Raw genomic sequence first — 24,538 nt, forward strand, 5'->3', positions numbered from 1 at the left:
CAGCGGATGATGCGAAATGCGTCGTTGGTTTTAGCGGTTGCGTAACTAGAATTGCTGTACGTCATACGTATATATCTTCTCGTGCACTACTAACTGCGGGAAATATCCTGGGGCGCAGCAAAAGGCTATTCCGTAGCAGACGACAAGAAAAGACGCATTTCATTGCTGCATTTCAGTTGACATTCCGGCACGGTGCGAATGATCAATGTAATACGAAGGTTTAGCCCCGTGAGCAGTTTTTTGTTCGCTTTTTTTTCCCGCTATAATGTTCCGTGGGGATGACAGAAGACGCGAACTATATCGCAATTTGTGATAGCATGGTTGTGCAAGTGGATACAGTCCTATACGACATCCTGGGTATAGTTGCGAAAAAATCCCCATCCCGTCCCGGGATCCACATTTCGAAATCCCGAAATTGTAAAAACGGCTCGGGATCCCGAACCCTACAGTGCAGTCATTCTCGGAGAAAAGCCGAAACGGGGTATAGCGCCCGTTCACTCGCCGCGATTCCCCCTTTTTCTTAGAGTGCACACACACAAACCGATAGTCTGCATCCGCCCCAGTTCCGAGCCTTTCCACCCGTACACGTAACGTCTGGATTATATCACGCAAGGTCGCCTCCGAGAAAGTCGGGTGGATGTCACTGACTCGATACAACGGCATGCTGCGAGCTTCGTTTGCGTGCTGCCCTCCGGAATCCACAAGTACATAGTGCGGCCGGTATGCTTTGCTAAAGCTCCGCTGTGAAGTTGTGAACTACGTGCCGCCTGCTTGACGTGGCTTCTTCAGACCCTCTCGGCTGCAGAGCGGACACGTCACATGCCCCTTCCAGCACGGTGCCCTGGAACGGTGATGATATCCCAGTTGGTCGGTATGTTCTGCCCACCAAGCCTTCACGAAACTGTGCGGCACTAAAGCTTGACTGCGGTGAAGGATGAAGACATTCGTGCTTCTAATTCTTCCCTTCCTTGTTAGCAGCGCTGGAAACGATTGTAACGCCACTCTACCGTGGCTGGTAGATCGTAGCAGACATCCTCAGCTCACTGACGATCAAGTATCGAGACTTCTGCAGTGTTCAGAGAATCTCAGCGGGTGCAGTGACACATCGCCGTTTTGTTCCTGGACCTGTTCTTGCGCGGATAATTGCGTGGTGTACGGCGATTGTTGTTGGAAAAAGGCCTCGACGCCGCTGGTTTCGAAGCCCCGCTCGTCCTGCACTAGTGTGAATGTTGAGAATATCTTCGACGAGAGGTTTTACTTTGTTACTGGTTGCCGGAAATCTTGGCCGCAAGACGAAGTGCGGGATGGCTGCGAAAATCAGGCAAGGTACAAAGACGCTTTCTACGAGACGCCTGTAACGAGTGTAAATGGTGTGACGTACTACAATGGATTTTGTGCTCTCTGCAATTACGATATGGAGAATGTCACCTTTTGGAATGTTTCATGCGCCTCGTACGACAACGAGACATGCAGCGAAGGCGAACGTCCGGTACAAGTCGTTTTACCCGGTGTCGTACTGGATAATTACAGCACCCATCGTCATCCTTGCAACGGACATGTACATTTCATCGAGTCTTGCGACCATGCCGTAAATGCCGATGTGGTTAGAAGATGTCAAACGTACTTCGCTCCAGTGCAAAGTTATCTCGGTGCAACCTACAAGAATGTATACTGTGCCTTGTGCAATGGAGAAGATCTCTCTACTGTGGAATGTTCCCTGCCATATGCAGAATACGACGACACCCTCCCGCAAGAGACGGCAGTGCACTTTTTAGGGCCAAATTTAGTACAGCTGTTCCGACCGGTTTCAAGCCGTGATGACTGTCGAGCTTGGCAAGGGAACAAGTGCTTCATTCCCAAGATTGACTACCGCTATAACGATTCCTCGGGTGCTGACAACGGCAGCGATACTAATGACACCACCGGTACCAGCACAAAACTGGCATCTACAAAAGGAAACGTACAGATCTACTTCACCGTATTATGTTTGAGCATTTCGCTTCTGTGTCTGACCCTGAAGGCATTAGTGTACGCCATCTTCAAGGAATCCCACGGGCTCTCATCAAAGTGCGCGCTATGCCTGTCTTGTACTCTATTCTGCAGCCATCTCCTCTTCTTACTTTCCAACTCTTTCCCCTTGCCAGGGTTACCCTGCAAAATATCGGCAATGTTCTTGCACTTTGGCTTCTTATCTGCTTTCTCGTGGACAACGGTGTTGTCCTTCGACATCTGGAAGGGCGTTGCAGCCATCAAGCTTTCCCGTGGCCGAAGACGAGCCTTCTCGCTCTATTGTCTTCTAGCCTGGGGTCTGCCGCTGTGTCTTGTGCTGATGTGTGTCGCAGTAGACTACGTGGTACCCTCGTTCTTACTCGCCCCGCGGTATGGACAAGCAACCTGTTGGATATCGAGCATCAGAGCTCATGCTGTGGTCTTCTTAACGCCGATAGCATTGCTGCTTACCTTCAACGCAGTCTCCTACGCGCACATCGTTATCCACATTCACAGAACAAAGAAGCAAGCTGCTGGATTCGATTTTCGTGTGGGAGGGCACGTGTCTCACATGAGAGTGTACGTGAAGCTGGCGTTTATTATGGGAGCGACGTGGATTATAGGATTCGCTTGCGTGTACATAAAGTCGGCTGTCACGGACATAATATTCATCATGCTCGTCGGTCTCCAGGGTGTTTACTTGTTCTTTGGGTTTAAGGACTACCGTTGGTTCACTGGCGCCCCACGGGGCCAGCGGAGCTTACCGCAAACCACAAGAACTTCCGAAAACGCCACGGCATTGGAACTGTCACCCGTCCAAGGAAGGAGTGGAAAACGCACGTCCGAGTAGTCGTAAGTATAGATTCAGGTTTGCTCCTTGAAACTCTCTGGCTATAATTTTTATAATTTATGCTAGCGAAACGAAAGTTGTTCTCAACATGACATGGTGCGAAGTATATATGTAAGGGAAGAAGTAAGGTGCGAAAACTCAATGCTTCTACAATGTTTAAAAAATGATTTTCGGTGTGGGTGACCTATGCGCGTATATAGACATGGTGCAGTGTCTTACTGGCTTCTTGCTGTATTTTGGGCTGTGTGATATCTGTACTGATTTTCGCATTAATTCTCGTAAACGAACAACAAGAAAGAGGGAAATCAATAAACAAATAAGAAACACCGGAAACACGCAGAGCTACATATTTTCTGCACACATCCGTCACAGTGATCGGCAACAATCATAACTCTTGACGGCGGGCTTAGGAACACTATGTCAACACTATTCACAGTTATAAATGGCTTCAGGGACCGTGGTCACTGACAGACGCGACCGACATTGAAAGACATCGGTGCTCGCACAGCGCGATGTTATTTTTCTTCGACATACCCGTACGCTTCGGCAAAGGAATTCGTTTCAACTATACCATTCGCCCCTCTCATTATGACAATCAATTAACGACTACAAACAGTCAAGCTCTGGAGGATATGTCATCCTGGAATCTTTGCGCACTTTTGCTGACTACACAAGACGATTCCATGAGACACTAGCAGACCCCCTAAAACCTCCTTCACGTTAAGACAACTTCTCCAGAAGTGCGGAAGATATTTCGCTGAGAGCAACAGTGGGCGAACACTCGTCTTCCCCGTGTCTACTGGGTACATATCTCGAATGAAATATTCTACCAGCGCGGAGAGCTTCTTCGAAACAGAAATTTAAAGCGTTTACTTTTCTCTGAAAGTGAGAGCCAACACTTGATCCAAACCACTTGCAAGAACAAACGAGAACATGTCCATAAGGAAGCGTCTGCTTGTAACATCCGGCCTATTTCCCTAAAGGCCGGGGATAGAGTGATGTAGTCCAGAGCCGGACGTTACATGCGCGGGTGGGAGGGCAAGGGGATGGCTGCTTTCTGCTGTACGACGACATTTGCGGCATGGGTCACTGTTAGCCTCGCGGGACGGAATTTTTAAGCAATATGACGTAAACCGACTAGACCGGCGTCTATTAGACTTAAGCCTCTGTCAGACGGGCACATATACGGCCTTAACTGTTACGGCAGTAAGCGCATACTGTCATTAACTTCTTGCCAGACGGTCAGCCGTACGGCCTTTGCGACGAAACTGAGGTGTAAGGCCAACGGTGTCCCCGCAAGACAGTTTACGGCGCTCCCCCAAAACTGCCGAAGCCTCGACACCAAACGCCACGAACAAGATTGTGCAGATTTCCTTGGATTCGAAATAAAATGTTTTTGTGAAACGTAATGTTCTGTCAACTTTTCTTTCGCGTTCAACGCCTTGCCTTTTTGTGATGCATTTTTGCACTTCGCATCGCTTTCTATCTCCTATGTTCAGCTCGTAGTGGTGATATCCTCGAACCACTGCGCTTCGCATCTCTCCCTGTCGTCTGCATCCAAAAACTTGTCGCGCGCTTTCAATTTTTCAACTTTACGTGCCTCAAACGTCGCACAAAATAATGAACGCAGGAACGGTAGCGAGAGCATTGTGGACAGATGACGAAACGCGATGCCTGATTTCGATTTGGGAGGCCAGTCTGAATGACCTTCGGCGCCACAAACGAAATGGTCCTGTTTATCAGGACATCGCCAATCAGTTGGGCGCTCTTGGGATCAACAAAACCAGAGCGCAGGTTCATGGGAAAATTGAGAACCTCACCCAGAAGTACAGGTGAGAAACATTTGCTGCTAGTATTATGTATGATGACAGAATACGTTGAGGAGTTGCGTTGTCGCAAACTAGCTGGAGGATGTTACGTGCAAAAAGTATCCGAGCAATTACGGCATAGACGTAAGCAAACTAATGGATGACAACCATGAGGACTATAACCTGAACGTGGGCCTAAATCACGAAAACGACGGCACAGATGACAGCAAAACCTTCGGCTATCCGATGTGTTGTCCTATTTGTGTCCAGGCTATGCTCAAACTACGTCTTGCATAGCCTCAGTACCTAGCTCTATCTAGATGGATTTTCTTTCTGCGAAGTGAAATATTAGGTACACGAATCCTTGCTTGTGTCGGTAACTTTGGTGGCGGTAAAGGTTGATATCAAATTACAAAGCGTAGGTGGCCGCATTGCATGGTTAAACCGCATATGTCCTCGAGTTAAAATTTTGAATTCAATTTAGCAAATCTTACAATATAGAAATATATTTTCATTGTATTTGAATCCTGAGAGTATAGAAAAAGTGTGTTTACCCTTATGTGCGTGTTTGTAGCCCTTAGTTCCGTGCATTTGCTATGAGAAATGTGCTCACCAGATCGCTTGGTTTTTAGCATTTCTACGTATATAGTGAGCCCACTGTTAAAAAATTTTCTTTGGCCTAGTTATTCTGGCGTAAATAGCGAACCTTCACATCTAACATTTCAATGTGAAATTCCTGTGCTTTACATGCATTGCAGGGGTGGTGCTATGTTATCGAAAAATAGACATTACTATACCAATTAATCGTTTTTAGGCGAGTGAACAGAGGCCTGGGAACCGGATCAGGAGCTATAGGCTGGATTTTTTATTGGCCAATACACAAGTTCCTTGGCACCCTCCCCTCAAATGATGCAAGCCTCGTGGAGGAGTCGTATACACAACCGGAAGGGATCGTAGTTGGCGACGAAAATGAAATATCAGATGTACGTGTTACATGTTTCGAGTGATACTATGGGTACCTTATGGATCACCATTTCTGGTAGGAGTGTGGCCCCATTTTCTCGGACCAGGGAAAAAAAATATATATATATATATATATAAACGAATAAGTATGCAACCTAAGACCTCACAAATCATTTGCATAGTGATTGTATACCGGTATTGGGTGCACAGTTCTGCAATGAGACACTAAGGTCTCTGTTACGTATCGCCCCATAAGCTGTACAAAGATGAACAATTCTCTTCCATTCCAGATTTTTAACAGTATGATCGCCGGAGGCCATGAGGGCAGTGTTTCACTTTCTGTTGAAGAACCTGACCCAGCTGCCAATAGGGGTGACGCACATGACAACGACCTGTCGCAGAATGTAAGCTTTGAAGTATGCACTGGACGCAGCTAGCAGCAACATTACAAGGGCGTGCACGTCTTTTCTGATAAGCGCGGTGGTGATGTGGACAGCGCATCCGGCGATGAACCTCCCCACTCTCCAAAGTCAAAATAAAGTTGTTGTTGGACAGTGCTGTTATGGTCAGTTAGGATTACGTCACGATGAAGTAATCCTAGCAGGCTTTTGTGACCCATTGAATGTGGTTAACAGCGTGATGATGTAAAAAAGGAAGCAAAACAAAGGGGAAAAAATCTGCAACTTCATGAATTAGTTTAAGGTGTGCAACCCCCGGCGTTCCTTTTCTCATACACTTTGCACTTAAGCAATAGCGCAGTACTTTTATTTTAAAAAGAATGTACTTTTAGTTTCATTGCTAGTGTATCTCTTGTACCTGAACGTCCGCGGTTCAATCCTGACAATGTTAAAACAGGAGCAGCAGGCATTGCATAACGCTGGGTATATCAATATTTGTTGGCAGTACGACGAAAGGATCGTGATTTCAATACACGTAACATTATTTACTCTAACTAACTTCTTACCTTACAGCAGTCACACGCTGAGGAAGAAAGGTCCACCTCAGTCTTACCAGAAGGAGCGCAACGGCTCAATGTGCAGGATGGCGTACGTAGGAAGAGGAAGGCCACAACAAAAACAGTTGATGTTTTAAAAATGATACTGAATGAGAACGAGAGGCTTCGTGAAAGCCTTCTCGAGGTGCGTAACAAGGAACTGGAGCTACGCACAAGACAAGTGCAGCTTATGGAGCAAAGCAATAGCATGCAGGAGAGATTAGTTAGGTGCTTGGAGCGCATGTCAGAAAATTGAAACTGTGCAGAGATTTTTAAACACCTTGTGTATTTATGAATAAAAATTAAAAAACCAATGCTTAATTCAAGGTATATGAAACAGGCAATTATTAGAAATGAAACGGAGTTTAAAATCGATTAGCAGTTTTGAAAATAAGAGACAAGTGCCTCGCGCACTCTGGTACCGCTGCTTGTGCATGCGGAGGTGAGGTGTTCTGGCTGACCCCGTGCCTGATCGATGAATGTCGCTTCTGCGATCCACGTTGGGTCTGCAACATCGCTGAAATGTTCGCACATGTTATGCAATATGCAGCAAGCGCGTATGATGACATTAACATTTCCTGTGTCGCATTCCATCCTTTTCATCACGTATCGGAAGCGGGCTTTCAATCTGCCAAAAGCATTCTCGACGACTATCCTCGACCGTGACAGGTGGTAGTTGAAGGTGCTCTGTGCCGGTGTGAGTGGTGCATTGTGAGGGAAAGGTTTCACCAAGGACTTGCTCAGCGGGAACGCTTGGTCGCAGAGTATAAGGGGTGGAACTGCTGTACCACTGATCAGTTTTGTAGGCTGAGCAAATAGTGGGCCCTGTATTAGCGAACTCAGACTTGATCGGGCGAATACATACGCATCATGACAGCGCCCAGGTGACCCAATATTGATATAACGGAACTGGTACCCGTGGTCCACCAGGGCCAAAAGCACCACACTGTACCTGAAGCCGTACGTAAGATAGGTCAGCCTTCCACCAATAAATATTACATGAATGTACGCCATGATAGTACATTGACATACTAGTTGCAGTACCAAGAGATGTGAATTCTCAGAAGAACAGCGAAAATGGGGACTCACCAGCCCTTGTAGTTATAATAATCAGCAGCATGCTCTTTGGGAGGTGACACTGCAAAGTGGCATCCATCAAGGGCGCCGACACCCTGGGGAAAACCACATACTGCTTCGAAGTCCCGTATGTGCTGCTTCATTTCAGAAGCCTTGATCATTTTTAAGAACTGTTCTTCGAGACGGGCGACCACGACGGTGCAAAACTCACGGTAGACCTCATTGAGGGTGGACCGTCCCACAGCGAACAAGTTGGCTACCGTCCTGTCCTCGGCGCTGGAACAAAGACGGTAGAGTGCCATGGCGACTCTTTTGTCCACGGGGATAGCTCGTCTCATATTTGTCTCTTCCCTTTCCATGTCGTGTCGGCAAACGTCGACAATGAAACGGAATGTGCGAGATGAGACACGAAAGTTCTCGCGGAACCTTGTTTCGCCAAGACGTGGGAGGGTTTCTTCAAACCACCTCTCGTTTCTCACATACATCCATGTCTGTCGCTGGACTGTCAGTGATGCGTTGGACGCTACGATAGAAGCAACGAGCATATTGTTGGCGTGCAGCTGAGTCTCTAGTATTTCCGCTTCGTCGGTCACATCGCGTATTTCTACTTCAAGAGCAGCAGCAGCTGCGTTAGTCCCGGATACGTGACCGGCGATTACCGTGACAAGTGCATTGACGTCAATTTCTTCCATTTTCAGTAAAATGTGTACGCATACCTGACGGACGATATACAGCAAAGGAAGCGCGCGCGAATCGCAAAATGTTTTCCCGAAAGAAAGCAGACGATCCAAAGCAGGCGACGCCGGGACACACGGTGGCCAGAATTTTTCAAGACGCCGCTCAATAAAACATCAAAAGCGTTTCAAAGCAAATCTCGTTTGTTGCTGTATTTTTCAAATTAGCTAAGTTCCAACCAAACATCGTTTCTGCATACCTATGACAAGAACAAACGTGATTTCACTAAACCTCGTTCAACGCTCGTGCGGATCTGTTCATCAGCATTCATAGTTGTACACATCATTGGTAAAACCCTTTCAGGGTACCGTCTGGCAGCCTCCCAGGTTTTAAGGCCGTATTTTAGCCACGGCCTTTTCTTAAGGCGGTGCATCAGAGCCGGTACTTCGTCGTCTACAATCGAGGGATGGCGCAGCGAGCGAAATGGTTCGCGCAGACACCGCTTCACAACATTTTGGCGTTTGCTTGGAAATGCGGTACCGCTGATGTAACGTCTTCTTTTTGTGTTATTTTTGTTTTCTCTTTGCGCGCGACGGGTCAAGCGAAATCTTGTGCAAACATATGACCGCTCGTGCTCACCCATGCCAAGTCCAATAATGTAAACACGCATATCGCGCTCAGCCAGACGGAACAATTAGTGGCGCGGTTTTTGAATGCGCACAGGCTGTCCAGACGTCTCCTGAACTTCTTCGTCGATCTGTTGCTGTTCCGTGCTGTGTTGTTGTCGGGCGAAGGGTTAGTCACCAGTCGTTTCGTGTGATTTCTGCAATGCTTTCGCATATAATAAATGAAATTCCTCGTAACACAAAAACCTAGGTTGGACAAGACGCGGTTGAAACACGTTGGTGTCGGCATGTTATAGCCTACCGACATTACGCGGAAATTGCGAAACGAAGCCGCAACCTGTTTTCGTTATTTTCTGTCACCCTGGGCTTACAAATTTCAGACCACGTTGTGGTGGTGCAAAACGCTTCATTTACTTGCACAGTCAGGGGAAATGAAATAAAACTGCAAAGAGGCTGCATAACGTTTCCCATATCCTTGGACATCAGTGGAGAAGGAGGAAAAAGGCAAAAGAGAAGAAGAAAAGGGAAGAAAAGCAGGGTAGAGGAGAAAAATGTGTCTGCCTGGACCATACAGCTGCTTGGAACGTAAAGTGCGAATGGAGGTTTTCAGTTTGGTCGTCTGTATAATTCGGGTCTGTTGTGCTCATCCTGGTCGTCACTAACCACGGCCCCAGACTTCGCCCAAGCACAGATCAGCATGCCGCGAACTGGGTCTCTGATGTCCCATTCCTCTGGAAGTGACCTTCAGCTCGTGGTTCTGTCAGTCTGGATCTCGGAGTGAGGGCATTTCATAACAAATTGTCATTGTGAGTGTCATCTTGCCTATAAGCGCAGGAACTTCCAGAAATCCTCTCTATCTTTCTTTTCCGTCCTCGTCGTGGCTTCCGACATCACGACCTTGTCCCGATTAGCAAAAAGCGCACGGCACACTGATTACAATTGTTATGGCCTGGCGTACTTCCTTCTGTAATCGGGAACTCTAATTCGCATGCTTCGAGGATAGCGAGGGTCAACAAGCTCTAGCAGGAGGTAGTCGTTATAAATTCGTGCAAGGTACACCACACTTTTCTCGTTCCGCAAGGCGTCGTCCAGTACCTACAACGAAGAGGCAGTACTGCCGGTTGGTTATACGTGGAGTTGGCCGTGGATCTGGTACCGGTAGACATGCGTGCACTTCCACAGACAGCACTTCCTCAGTTCCGGTACGTGACTCTGTCCTGTACGCTTGCTACCGTCCACCAGTTGGTCCTGATATTTCGCGAATGTTCCGGTCACTATACAAGGCATGTTCAGCGCAGCACAGAACTGAGCATGGGCTCAATATCGTGCTCCACTAGAGAGGACTCCCAAAACTACAGCGATGTTCACGGCCATATGATCTTGTCCGATGCTTGGTGGACGCTCAGTGTCAGCCACACCCTTTAGTCTGTACATTTTGCACTGCAGTGTTAGTACACTGCGCAATCCTTTTCTGCGTTCAGAAACGACTTTCATGTCCGCAAGTGCACAACAATGGGTGATGGTTTCCGAGCGCCTTGAAGCTACTGAACAGGTGCATTAGTGACAGACAGACGTAACTAAAGCCCACAATATTGACATGTAACTAAAGCCCAAAATACTCACATGTAACTAAAGCACTTGTAGAGGGGCGCATCCTGCATACTCTACCAAAAAAAGACGCCGTAAGCCGCTTTCTCCTTTCTTGTTTCCACCGGAGGCTCAGAAACTGCTCTATGGTGTCTTCCTGTAATGCGGCATGGTCCTCCTCTGAGAGCTCAAGCAATTTTTTGTAGTCGATGCATGCCGTTGCCGAGGACGTTGGCTCCATGTCTGGTCTTTGCGCTTGTTCCCCATAGTCAGCAATTCGGCGCTCGGGCTTCTTACGCAGGGCTGGAAGGCTGGCCGCCTTCGCTTTGGTGTTGAGACGGCGCTTGGCCCTTGCCTCTTCACGTGCTCACGTGCATTACAACGTTTTTGAAGGCTCAAAGTGTACTTCCCTGGCTTTGTTTGACACATCTCCTTGTGCACACGATGATGCAAACCTTCACGTGAGTTCACTGATACGGCTGCGGCAAATGCGCGTGTTTGGTAAGACCGCCACTGACTGAAGTTGATCCGCTTTCCCCCAACAAACTTCGCGATAACGGAATTGAAGTGCTCGGCGGCGTTATTGTCAACATTCATCAACAAGCTGCGAGCATTGCCTGCAACACGACTTAGTGTGATCTCAGTGACATAGTGACTCAGTGTGATCTCAGTGATCTCCAGTGTGATCTCAGTGCGCAACCCTATTCTGCACTCATGAATTATTTCCATGTCTCAAACAGCCAGAAGCTTTCGTGCCTGTCCGCAATGGTTTTGCTTCAAATGTTTCCTTTATACGATAGCTGACTGGTGCTCTGAATTTTTTCTTGCATTCCTGTTTTTAATACACAATTTCCAATGAAGTGAGGCTAAACGCGATCGTCCCGGCGTTATATGGGGGAATGACATGCCACGTTCATGCCCTCCCCCGCCCCCCCCCCCCCCCGAGAAAATAAACATCGATGAATGAACAGCTCATGTATAGTATAGTCCGTTCAAGTATTTGCGGCAGGGCTAAGCTGCGTGTGCTCGTGCTCCTGCGTCACAGTCAACGTCGGCCTCGTCGTCCACCTGCACGTGCAGCGGTATAGCATTTCCAGCGCTCAAATTGTTGTGTCTTGTGACGATACCCTCCATGGGAGATGGCAGCACTGCGCTGCCCATTCTGGAGCGGCGTACTCCACGGATGACCATACATGACAAAAACTCGTGTGCCGAGTCAACAGCTTAACGTAGATGAAATCTTTTTGGTGGTATTGGTTCTTGATATGTTTTTCTAGTGCGTGATCGGGCCAGATTTTCGATTTTGGGCGGCTCTATTTTGTAAGCGAGCGGAATCTCGAAATATAGCTTTTCCCAAACCTTTCGACGACGATATAAAAATTTCTGAGTCTAAAACGCAAAATCTGCTTCGATCATGCACTACATCTAAGCATCCTCTTCCATTTAAAAGCAGTTGCACGGAGATCAACCAAATTTTCGCGGCGCTACGGGAGTTGAAAAATATATGGGGATTCCCATAGAGCGTCGGTGGTGATGCACCGCCTTAATGCCGTAAGGCGGTGCATCAGAGCCGGTACTTCGTCGTCTACAATCGAGGGATGGCGCAGCGAGCGAAATGGTTCGCGCAGACACCGCTTCACAACATTTTGGCGTTTGCTTGGAAATGCGGTACCGCTGATGTAACGTCTTCTTTTTGTGTTATTTTTGTTTTCTCTTTGCGCGCGACGGGTCAAGCGAAATCTTGTGCAAACATATGACCGCTCGTGCTCACCCATGCCAAGTCCAATAATGTAAACACGCATATCGCGCTCAGCCAGACGGAACAATTAGTGGCGCGGTTTTTGAATGCGCACAGGCTGTCCAGACGTCTCCTGAACTTCTTCGTCGATCTGTTGCTGTTCCGTGCTGTGTTGTTGTCGGGCGAAGGGTTAGTCACCAGTCGTTTCGTGTGATTTCTGCAATGCTTTCGCATATAATAAATGAAATTCCTCGTAACACAAAAACCTAGGTTGGACAAGACGCGGTTGAAACACGTTGGTGTCGGCATGTTATAGCCTACCGACATTACGCGGAAATTGCGAAACGAAGCCGCAACCTGTTTTCGTTATTTTCTGTCACCCTGGGCTTACAAATTTCAGACCACGTTGTGGTGGTGCAAAACGCTTCATTTACTTGCACAGTCAGGGGAAATGAAATAAAACTGCAAAGAGGCTGCATAACGTTTCCCATATCCTTGGACATCAGTGGAGAAGGAGGAAAAAGGCAAAAGAGAAGAAGAAAAGGGAAGAAAAGCAGGGTAGAGGAGAAAAATGTGTCTGCCTGGACCATACAGCTGCTTGGAACGTAAAGTGCGAATGGAGGTTTTCAGTTTGGTCGTCTGTATAATTCGGGTCTGTTGTGCTCATCCTGGTCGTCACTAACCACGGCCCCAGACTTCGCCCAAGCACAGATCAGCATGCCGCGAACTGGGTCTCTGATGTCCCATTCCTCTGGAAGTGACCTTCAGCTCGTGGTTCTGTCAGTCTGGATCTCGGAGTGAGGGCATTTCATAACAAATTGTCATTGTGAGTGTCATCTTGCCTATAAGCGCAGGAACTTCCAGAAATCCTCTCTATCTTTCTTTTCCGTCCTCGTCGTGGCTTCCGACATCACGACCTTGTCCCGATTAGCAAAAAGCGCACGGCACACTGATTACAATTGTTATGGCCTGGCGTACTTCCTTCTGTAATCGGGAACTCTAATTCGCATGCTTCGAGGATAGCGAGGGTCAACAAGCTCTAGCAGGAGGTAGTCGTTATAAATTCGTGCAAGGTACACCACACTTTTCTCGTTCCGCAAGGCGTCGTCCAGTACCTACAACGAAGAGGCAGTACTGCCGGTTGGTTATACGTGGAGTTGGCCGTGGATCTGGTACCGGTAGACATGCGTGCACTTCCACAGACAGCACTTCCTCAGTTCCGGTACGTGACTCTGTCCTGTACGCTTGCTACCGTCCACCAGTTGGTCCTGATATTTCGCGAATGTTCCGGTCACTATACAAGGCATGTTCAGCGCAGCACAGAACTGAGCATGGGCTCAATATCGTGCTCCACTAGAGAGGACTCCCAAAACTACAGCGATGTTCACGGCCATATGATCTTGTCCGATGCTTGGTGGACGCTCAGTGTCAGCCACACCCTTTAGTCTGTACATTTTGCACTGCAGTGTTAGTACACTGCGCAATCCTTTTCTGCGTTCAGAAACGACTTTCATGTCCGCAAGTGCACAACAATGGGTGATGGTTTCCGAGCGCCTTGAAGCTACTGAACAGGTGCATTAGTGACAGACAGACGTAACTAAAGCCCACAATATTGACATGTAACTAAAGCCCAAAATACTCACATGTAACTAAAGCACTTGTAGAGGGGCGCATCCTGCATACTCTACCAAAAAAAGACGCCGTAAGCCGCTTTCTCCTTTCTTGTTTCCACCGGAGGCTCAGAAACTGCTCTATGGTGTCTTCCTGTAATGCGGCATGGTCCTCCTCTGAGAGCTCAAGCAATTTTTTGTAGTCGATGCATGCCGTTGCCGAGGACGTTGGCTCCATGTCTGGTCTTTGCGCTTGTTCCCCATAGTCAGCAATTCGGCGCTCGGGCTTCTTACGCAGGGCTGGAAGGCTGGCCGCCTTCGCTTTGGTGTTGAGACGGCGCTTGGCCCTTGCCTCTTCACGTGCTCACGTGCATTACAACGTTTTTGAAGGCTCAAAGTGTACTTCCCTGGCTTTGTTTGACACATCTCCTTGTGCACACGATGATGCAAACCTTCACGTGAGTTCACTGATACGGCTGCGGCAAATGCGCGTGTTTGGTAAGACCGCCACTGACTGAAGTTGATCCGCTTTCCCCCAACAAACTTCGCGATAACGGAATTGAAGTGCTCGGCGGCGTTATTGTCAACATTCATCAACAAGCTGCGAGCATTGCCTGCAACACGACTTAGTGTGATCTCAGTGACATAGTGACTCAGTGTGATCTCAGTGATCTCCAGTGTGATCTCAGTGCGCAACCCTATTCTGCACTCATGAATTATTTCCATGTCTCAAACAGCCAGAAGCTTTCGTGCCTGTCCGCAATGGTTTTGCTTCAAATGTTTCCTTTATACGATAGCTGACTGGTGCTCTGAATTTTTTCTTGCATTCCTGTTTTTAATACACAATTTCCAATGAAGTGAGGCTAAACGCGATCGTCCCGGCGTTATATGGGGGAATGACATGCCACGTTCATGCCCTCCCCCGCCCCCCCCCCGAGAAAATAAACATCGATGAATGAACAGCTCATGTATAGTATAGTCCGTTCAAGTATTTGCGGCAGGGCTAAGCTGCGTGTGCTCGTGCTCCTGCGTCACAGTCAACGTCGGCCTCGTCGTCCACCTGCACGTGCAGCGGTATAGCATTTCCAGCGCTCAAATTGTTGTGTCTTGTGACGATACCCTCCATGGGAGATGGCAGCACTGCGCTGCCCATTCTGGAGCGGCGTACTCCACGGATGACCATACATGACAAAAACTCGTGTGCCGAGTCAACAGCTTAACGTAGATGAAATCTTTTTGGTGGTATTGGTTCTTGATATGTTTTTCTAGTGCGTGATCGGGCCAGATTTTCGATTTTGGGCGGCTCTATTTTGTAAGCGAGCGGAATCTCGAAATATAGCTTTTCCCAAACCTTTCGACGACGATATAAAAATTTCTGAGTCTAAAACGCAAAATCTGCTTCGATCATGCACTAGATCTAAGCATCCTCTTCCATTTAAAAGCAGTTGCACGGAGATCAACCAAATTTTCGCGGCGCTACGGGAGTTGAAAAATATATGGGGATTCCCATAGAGCGTCGGTGGTGATGCACCGCCTTAATGCCGTAAGGCGGTGCATCAGAGCCGGTACTTCGTCGTCTACAATCGAGGGATGGCGCAGCGAGCGAAATGGTTCGCGCAGACACCGCTTCACAACATTTTGGCGTTTGCTTGGAAATGCGGTACCGCTGATGTAACGTCTTCTTTTTGTGTTATTTTTGTTTTCTCTTTGCGCGCGACGGGTCAAGCGAAATCTTGTGCAAACATATGACCGCTCGTGCTCACCCATGCCAAGTCCAATAATGTAAACACGCATATCGCGCTCAGCCAGACGGAACAATTAGTGGCGCGGTTTTTGAATGCGCACAGGCTGTCCAGACGTCTCCTGAACTTCTTCGTCGATCTGTTGCTGTTCCGTGCTGTGTTGTTGTCGGGCGAAGGGTTAGTCACCAGTCGTTTCGTGTGATTTCTGCAATGCTTTCGCATATAATAAATGAAATTCCTCGTAACACAAAAACCTAGGTTGGACAAGACGCGGTTGAAACACGTTGGTGTCGGCATGTTATAGCCTACCGACATTACGCGGAAATTGCGAAACGAAGCCGCAACCTGTTTTCGTTATTTTCTGTCACCCTGGGCTTACAAATTTCAGACCACGTTGTGGTGGTGCAAAACGCTTCATTTACTTGCACAGTCAGGGGAAATGAAATAAAACTGCAAAGAGGCTGCATAACGTTTCCCATATCCTTGGACATCAGTGGAGAAGGAGGAAAAAGGCAAAAGAGAAGAAGAAAAGGGAAGAAAAGCAGGGTAGAGGAGAAAAATGTGTCTGCCTGGACCATACAGCTGCTTGGAACGTAAAGTGCGAATGGAGGTTTTCAGTTTGGTCGTCTGTATAATTCGGGTCTGTTGTGCTCATCCTGGTCGTCACTAACCACGGCCCCAGACTTCGCCCAAGCACAGATCAGCATGCCGCGAACTGGGTCTCTGATGTCCCATTCCTCTGGAAGTGACCTTCAGCTCGTGGTTCTGTCAGTCTGGATCTCGGAGTGAGGGCATTTCATAACAAATTGTCATTGTGAGTGTCATCTTGCCTATAAGCGCAGGAACTTCCAGAAATCCTCTCTATCTTTCTTTTCCGTCCTCGTCGTGGCTTCCGACATCACGACCTTGTCCCGATTAGCAAAAAGCGCACGGCACACTGATTACAATTGTTATGGCCTGGCGTACTTCCTTCTGTAATCGGGAACTCTAATTCGCATGCTTCGAGGATAGCGAGGGTCAACAAGCTCTAGCAGGAGGTAGTCGTTATAAATTCGTGCAAGGTACACCACACTTTTCTCGTTCCGCAAGGCGTCGTCCAGTACCTACAACGAAGAGGCAGTACTGCCGGTTGGTTATACGTGGAGTTGGCCGTGGATCTGGTACCGGTAGACATGCGTGCACTTCCACAGACAGCACTTCCTCAGTTCCGGTACGTGACTCTGTCCTGTACGCTTGCTACCGTCCACCAGTTGGTCCTGATATTTCGCGAATGTTCCGGTCACTATACAAGGCATGTTCAGCGCAGCACAGAACTGAGCATGGGCTCAATATCGTGCTCCACTAGAGAGGACTCCCAAAACTACAGCGATGTTCACGGCCATATGATCTTGTCCGATGCTTGGTGGACGCTCAGTGTCAGCCACACCCTTTAGTCTGTACATTTTGCACTGCAGTGTTAGTACACTGCGCAATCCTTTTCTGCGTTCAGAAACGACTTTCATGTCCGCAAGTGCACAACAATGGGTGATGGTTTCCGAGCGCCTTGAAGCTACTGAACAGGTGCATTAGTGACAGACAGACGTAACTAAAGCCCACAATATTGACATGTAACTAAAGCCCAAAATACTCACATGTAACTAAAGCACTTGTAGAGGGGCGCATCCTGCATACTCTACCAAAAAAAGACGCCGTAAGCCGCTTTCTCCTTTCTTGTTTCCACCGGAGGCTCAGAAACTGCTCTATGGTGTCTTCCTGTAATGCGGCATGGTCCTCCTCTGAGAGCTCAAGCAATTTTTTGTAGTCGATGCATGCCGTTGCCGAGGACGTTGGCTCCATGTCTGGTCTTTGCGCTTGTTCCCCATAGTCAGCAATTCGGCGCTCGGGCTTCTTACGCAGGGCTGGAAGGCTGGCCGCCTTCGCTTTGGTGTTGAGACGGCGCTTGGCCCTTGCCTCTTCACGTGCTCACGTGCATTACAACGTTTTTGAAGGCTCAAAGTGTACTTCCCTGGCTTTGTTTGACACATCTCCTTGTGCACACGATGATGCAAACCTTCACGTGAGTTCACTGATACGGCTGCGGCAAATGCGCGTGTTTGGTAAGACCGCCACTGACTGAAGTTGATCCGCTTTCCCCCAACAAACTTCGCGATAACGGAATTGAAGTGCTCGGCGGCGTTATTGTCAACATTCATCAACAAGCTGCGAGCATTGCCTGCAACACGACTTAGTGTGATCTCAGTGACATAGTGACTCAGTGTGATCTCAGTGATCTCCAGTGTGATCTCAGTGCGCAACCCTATTCTGCACTCATGAATTATTTCCATGTCTCAAACAGCCAGAAGCTTTCGTGCCTGTCCGCAATGGTTTTGCTTCAAATGTTTCCTTTATACGATAGCTGACTGGTGCTCTGAATTTTTTCTTGCATTCCTGTTTTTAATACACAATTTCCAATGAAGTGAGGCTAAACGCGATCGTCCCGGCGTTATATGGGGGAATGACATGCCACGTTCATGCCCTCCCCCGCCCCCCCCCCCCCCCGAGAAAATAAACATCGATGAATGAACAGCTCATGTATAGTATAGTCCGTTCAAGTATTTGCGGCAGGGCTAAGCTGCGTGTGCTCGTGCTCCTGCGTCACAGTCAACGTCGGCCTCGTCGTCCACCTGCACGTGCAGCGGTATAGCATTTCCAGCGCTCAAATTGTTGTGTCTTGTGACGATACCCTCCATGGGAGATGGCAGCACTGCGCTGCCCATTCTGGAGCGGCGTACTCCACGGATGACCATACATGACAAAAACTCGTGTGCCGAGTCAACAGCTTAACGTAGATGAAATCTTTTTGGTGGTATTGGTTCTTGATATGTTTTTCTAGTGCGTGATCGGGCCAGATTTTCGATTTTGGGCGGCTCTATTTTGTAAGCGAGCGGAATCTCGAAATATAGCTTTTCCCAAACCTTTCGACGACGATATAAAAATTTCTGAGTCTAAAACGCAAAATCTGCTTCGATCATGCACTAGATCTAAGCATCCTCTTCCATTTAAAAGCAGTTGCACGGAGATCAACCAAATTTTCGCGGCGCTACGGGAGTTGAAAAATATATGGGGATTCCCATAGAGCGTCGGTGGTGATGCACCGCCTTAATGCCGTAAGGCGGTGCATCAGAGCCGGTACTTCGTCGTCTACAATCGAGGGATGGCGCAGCGAGCGAAATGGTTCGCGCAGACACCGCTTCACAACATTTTGGCGTTTGCTTGGAAATGCGGTACCGCTGATGTAACGTCTTCTTTTTGTGTTATTTTTGTTTTCTCTTTGCGCGCGACGGGTCAAGCGAAATCTTGTGCAAACATATGACCGCTCGTGCTCACCCATGCCAAGTCCAATAATGTAAACACGCATATCGCGCTCAGCCAGACGGAACAATTAGTGGCGCGGTTTTTGAATGCGCACAGGCTGTCCAGACGTCTCCTGAACTTCTTCGTCGATCTGTTGCTGTTCCGTGCTGTGTTGTTGTCGGGCGAAGGGTTAGTCACCAGTCGTTTCGTGTGATTTCTGCAATGCTTTCGCATATAATAAATGAAATTCCTCGTAACACAAAAACCTAGGTTGGACAAGACGCGGTTGAAACACGTTGGTGTCGGCATGTTATAGCCTACCGACATTACGCGGAAATTGCGAAACGAAGCCGCAACCTGTTTTCGTTATTTTCTGTCACCCTGGGCTTACAAATTTCAGACCACGTTGTGGTGGTGCAAAACGCTTCATTTACTTGCACAGTCAGGGGAAATGAAATAAAACTGCAAAGAGGCTGCATAACGTTTCCCATATCCTTGGACATCAGTGGAGAAGGAGGAAAAAGGCAAAAGAGAAGAAGAAAAGGGAAGAAAAGCAGGGTAGAGGAGAAAAATGTGTCTGCCTGGACCATACAGCTGCTTGGAACGTAAAGTGCGAATGGAGGTTTTCAGTTTGGTCGTCTGTATAATTCGGGTCTGTTGTGCTCATCCTGGTCGTCACTAACCACGGCCCCAGACTTCGCCCAAGCACAGATCAGCATGCCGCGAACTGGGTCTCTGATGTCCCATTCCTCTGGAAGTGACCTTCAGCTCGTGGTTCTGTCAGTCTGGATCTCGGAGTGAGGGCATTTCATAACAAATTGTCATTGTGAGTGTCATCTTGCCTATAAGCGCAGGAACTTCCAGAAATCCTCTCTATCTTTCTTTTCCGTCCTCGTCGTGGCTTCCGACATCACGACCTTGTCCCGATTAGCAAAAAGCGCACGGCACACTGATTACAATTGTTATGGCCTGGCGTACTTCCTTCTGTAATCGGGAACTCTAATTCGCATGCTTCGAGGATAGCGAGGGTCAACAAGCTCTAGCAGGAGGTAGTCGTTATAAATTCGTGCAAGGTACACCACACTTTTCTCGTTCCGCAAGGCGTCGTCCAGTACCTACAACGAAGAGGCAGTACTGCCGGTTGGTTATACGTGGAGTTGGCCGTGGATCTGGTACCGGTAGACATGCGTGCACTTCCACAGACAGCACTTCCTCAGTTCCGGTACGTGACTCTGTCCTGTACGCTTGCTACCGTCCACCAGTTGGTCCTGATATTTCGCGAATGTTCCGGTCACTATACAAGGCATGTTCAGCGCAGCACAGAACTGAGCATGGGCTCAATATCGTGCTCCACTAGAGAGGACTCCCAAAACTACAGCGATGTTCACGGCCATATGATCTTGTCCGATGCTTGGTGGACGCTCAGTGTCAGCCACACCCTTTAGTCTGTACATTTTGCACTGCAGTGTTAGTACACTGCGCAATCCTTTTCTGCGTTCAGAAACGACTTTCATGTCCGCAAGTGCACAACAATGGGTGATGGTTTCCGAGCGCCTTGAAGCTACTGAACAGGTGCATTAGTGACAGACAGACGTAACTAAAGCCCACAATATTGACATGTAACTAAAGCCCAAAATACTCACATGTAACTAAAGCACTTGTAGAGGGGCGCATCCTGCATACTCTACCAAAAAAAGACGCCGTAAGCCGCTTTCTCCTTTCTTGTTTCCACCGGAGGCTCAGAAACTGCTCTATGGTGTCTTCCTGTAATGCGGCATGGTCCTCCTCTGAGAGCTCAAGCAATTTTTTGTAGTCGATGCATGCCGTTGCCGAGGACGTTGGCTCCATGTCTGGTCTTTGCGCTTGTTCCCCATAGTCAGCAATTCGGCGCTCGGGCTTCTTACGCAGGGCTGGAAGGCTGGCCGCCTTCGCTTTGGTGTTGAGACGGCGCTTGGCCCTTGCCTCTTCACGTGCTCACGTGCATTACAACGTTTTTGAAGGCTCAAAGTGTACTTCCCTGGCTTTGTTTGACACATCTCCTTGTGCACACGATGATGCAAACCTTCACGTGAGTTCACTGATACGGCTGCGGCAAATGCGCGTGTTTGGTAAGACCGCCACTGACTGAAGTTGATCCGCTTTCCCCCAACAAACTTCGCGATAACGGAATTGAAGTGCTCGGCGGCGTTATTGTCAACATTCATCAACAAGCTGCGAGCATTGCCTGCAACACGACTTAGTGTGATCTCAGTGACATAGTGACTCAGTGTGATCTCAGTGATCTCCAGTGTGATCTCAGTGCGCAACCCTATTCTGCACTCATGAATTATTTCCATGTCTCAAACAGCCAGAAGCTTTCGTGCCTGTCCGCAATGGTTTTGCTTCAAATGTTTCCTTTATACGATAGCTGACTGGTGCTCTGAATTTTTTCTTGCATTCCTGTTTTTAATACACAATTTCCAATGAAGTGAGGCTAAACGCGATCGTCCCGGCGTTATATGGGGGAATGACATGCCACGTTCATGCCCTCCCCCGCCCCCCCCCCCCGAGAAAATAAACATCGATGAATGAACAGCTCATGTATAGTATAGTCCGTTCAAGTATTTGCGGCAGGGCTAAGCTGCGTGTGCTCGTGCTCCTGCGTCACAGTCAACGTCGGCCTCGTCGTCCACCTGCACGTGCAGCGGTATAGCATTTCCAGCGCTCAAATTGTTGTGTCTTGTGACGATACCCTCCATGGGAGATGGCAGCACTGCGCTGCCCATTCTGGAGCGGCGTACTCCACGGATGACCATACATGACAAAAACTCGTGTGCCGAGTCAACAGCTTAACGTAGATGAAATCTTTTTGGTGGTATTGGTTCTTGATATGTTTTTCTAGTGCGTGATCGGGCCAGATTTTCGATTTTGGGCGGCTCTATTTTGTAAGCGAGCGGAATCTCGAAATATAGCTTTTCCCAAACCTTTCGACGACGATATAAAAATTTCTGAGTCTAAAACGCAAAATCTGCTTCGATCATGCACTAGATCTAAGCATCCTCTTCCATTTAAAAGCAGTTGCACGGAGATCAACCAAATTTTCGCGGCGCTACGGGAGTTGAAAAATATATGGGGATTCCCATAGAGCGTCGGTGGTGATGCACCGCCTTAATGCCGTAATCTTAACGGCCGTATATGTGCCCGTCTGACAGAGGTATAAAGCCCGCTATAGGTACAGGACGAGCAACCGAAGACTATATGTACACAGGTGATGTGAAATAGACTGCTCCTCCGTTGTAGGAACCATGACGCATTCCCGTTGCTTACCTTAAAGTAATGTGCGGCCTTGTGGTAAAGGACAATGACGCGCCATATACCGGGTGTGTCAGCTAAATCTCACGTCCACCACTTACACTTTCGGCTTTCCATTTAGCTATTCGCCGCCGGTGTGCAGCCCGTGCCCAAGCGTTTAGATCTCAGGCCGTCGCCTACAACAGTCACGTGCAGTCCATCGACCCCTCGGTTGCTGTTTTTATTGCGTGTCGCTGCAGTCTTCAGGAGGAATCATTGCTGCACCGCCTCCGTCACAACGTTGCCCGCACCCCATTGCTTCTTTACAAAAGGGCAAATCCAGCTCCCCCTTGTGTTCCAGCCTTGGCGAGGTGGCCGACATTCCTCATTGTCTTCTGCACTGCCAGCAGCACATTCCCCAAAGGCAAGCCCTCCATCGCCGTCTAATACAGCTGGGCTGCAACACATTGTCCATTCCCATCCTACTCGGTCCCCTCCCTCGGCCTACTCAGTGGGCCATCACCACAGCCCTGCTCAGCCTCTTAAAAGACTCTGCCCCGCGTCTGCCCTCTGACTGGACATCCTTGGAACTTTCTTTCGTGCCTGTACTGCACTGCACTGCGTGCCTGTTCTTCTTATTTTTTTCCTTTCCTTTATTACTTTTGTTTACTCTCAGTTCCTTTCTTTTGCTTTCTTTTTGTTTATTTTTCAGTTTCTTTTTCGGAAAGCAAGCTGGCAATAGCGTGACTGACATTTCCGTTTTTTTTTTCTTTCGCTGTATTAAACATATCCCCCGCCCTCCCCGGGCTAAATAAATCGGGAACAGGTGCACCAATCGAAGAAGTTTATTTTTAACTATTACCTGCCCAATACCACCTACAAGCGACGCACTGTGTCAATGAGCGGGAGGCTCATTATTGAAATATGAATTCAAATGAGTTTCGTGCAAATCATAACTTCTAAAGCATAGCATCGCGTGGGCATTAAAATGGGCACTGCCCCTTTTCGGACCATCAGTGGAAACTTTTAGAGAAAAAATCTGCCAGCGAAGTGGGTCATTCGTTGCAGTAATTAATTGGTTTCGATTTACATATTTGTGTCGCGGCTGGTCGCGGTGAAGCGCCCCCCCCCCCCAAAAAAAAGACGCTCTTCCGCTCCCTAATCCACTAACGAATTACATGTTCTTGAGCTCGCTTCGCAACGGGGGGGAGGGGGAAGAAAGGAAAAGAAAGGAACTGAATATGCACAAAAGAAATAAAGGAAAGGAAAGAAAAAATGAAAGAAAAACAGGCACGCAGGCAGCACGTGATAGCAAGATACTACGTGATTAACTGTGTTTCGTCCGTGCGATCATAACAGTGCAATGGCGCATATCACTCAGATAAGGGGGGAGGGGGGGGACTGGCGAAGACTGTTTGGCGCTGTTACTTTTTCTTCGGCACTTCCCGGTGCGAAGTAAGCTCAAGAACACTTAATTCTTTGGTAGATAAGGGAGCGAAAGAGCGTCCTCTTGCGCTTTACCGCTACCAGCCGCTTCAAAAATATGTAAATCGAAATTAATTACTGCTACAAATGACCCGTTTCGCTGGCGGATTTTAATGCCCATTTTACTGTCCACGGTGCGCTGTTTCAGAAGTTATGTTTTTCAAGAAAGTCATTTTAATTTTTATTTAAGTAACGAGCGTCCCCCACTCATTCACACAGTGCGTCGCTTGTTGGAGGAATTGGACATACACTTACAAAACAGAAAGTTCTTCGATTGGTGCAGCCGTTCCCGAATTATTTAGCACGAGGGTTTAACTGAGACACCCTGCATACAATTAAGACGACACTTGGCAGGAACGGACAGGCACGAAAGCATTCATTCAGTTGTATGCGACCTTGCTGTTGTATTTAAGAAACCGCGCACGTACGTTGGAGTACGAATACGTAACCCCCAAACGCAACGCTACTTTCAACAACTCGTAATTATTGCTTTCTCGTTCCACGCACCAGTACACCAGTTCCTCTGACGAATTATATCCCTTACAAAAATAAATGTTTACTTTGTATCCACATTTTATTGGACACTTCTTCTGTTTATTGACATCCTACTGCGTATACTGTGTATTGACTAGTGTCAACAGAAAATCTATGCTTGCGTTGTTGAGTCTGTATGCTTGCACCATTGTTAATAGCTAAACCGCAGATATTCTATTTAAATTTTATGTATCTTTTATGACGGGGTTCCAGAAAATGAATATTACAGTACTGCCCACGAAATTTGTTCGTTTTAT

At 48.0% G+C, this 24,538-nt stretch overlaps 1 protein-coding gene across 1 annotated transcript; it reads left to right on the top strand.

Annotated features, from left to right (window-relative positions):
• Nucleotides 1-549: 549 nt before the first annotated feature.
• On the top strand, nt 550-3,043 carry LOC135372439 (uncharacterized). Its single transcript, XM_064606050.1, has one exon. The coding sequence runs from the start codon at nt 935-937 to the stop codon at nt 2,837-2,839; it is 1,905 nt and encodes a 634-aa protein (XP_064462120.1). The 5' UTR covers nt 550-934; the 3' UTR covers nt 2,840-3,043.
• The last annotated feature ends 21,495 nt before the right edge of the window (nt 3,044-24,538 follow it).

This window comes from Ornithodoros turicata, unplaced genomic scaffold, assembly GCF_037126465.1.
Source record: "Ornithodoros turicata isolate Travis unplaced genomic scaffold, ASM3712646v1 Chromosome15, whole genome shotgun sequence".
In the NCBI taxonomy this organism is placed as follows: domain Eukaryota; kingdom Metazoa; phylum Arthropoda; class Arachnida; order Ixodida; family Argasidae; genus Ornithodoros; species Ornithodoros turicata.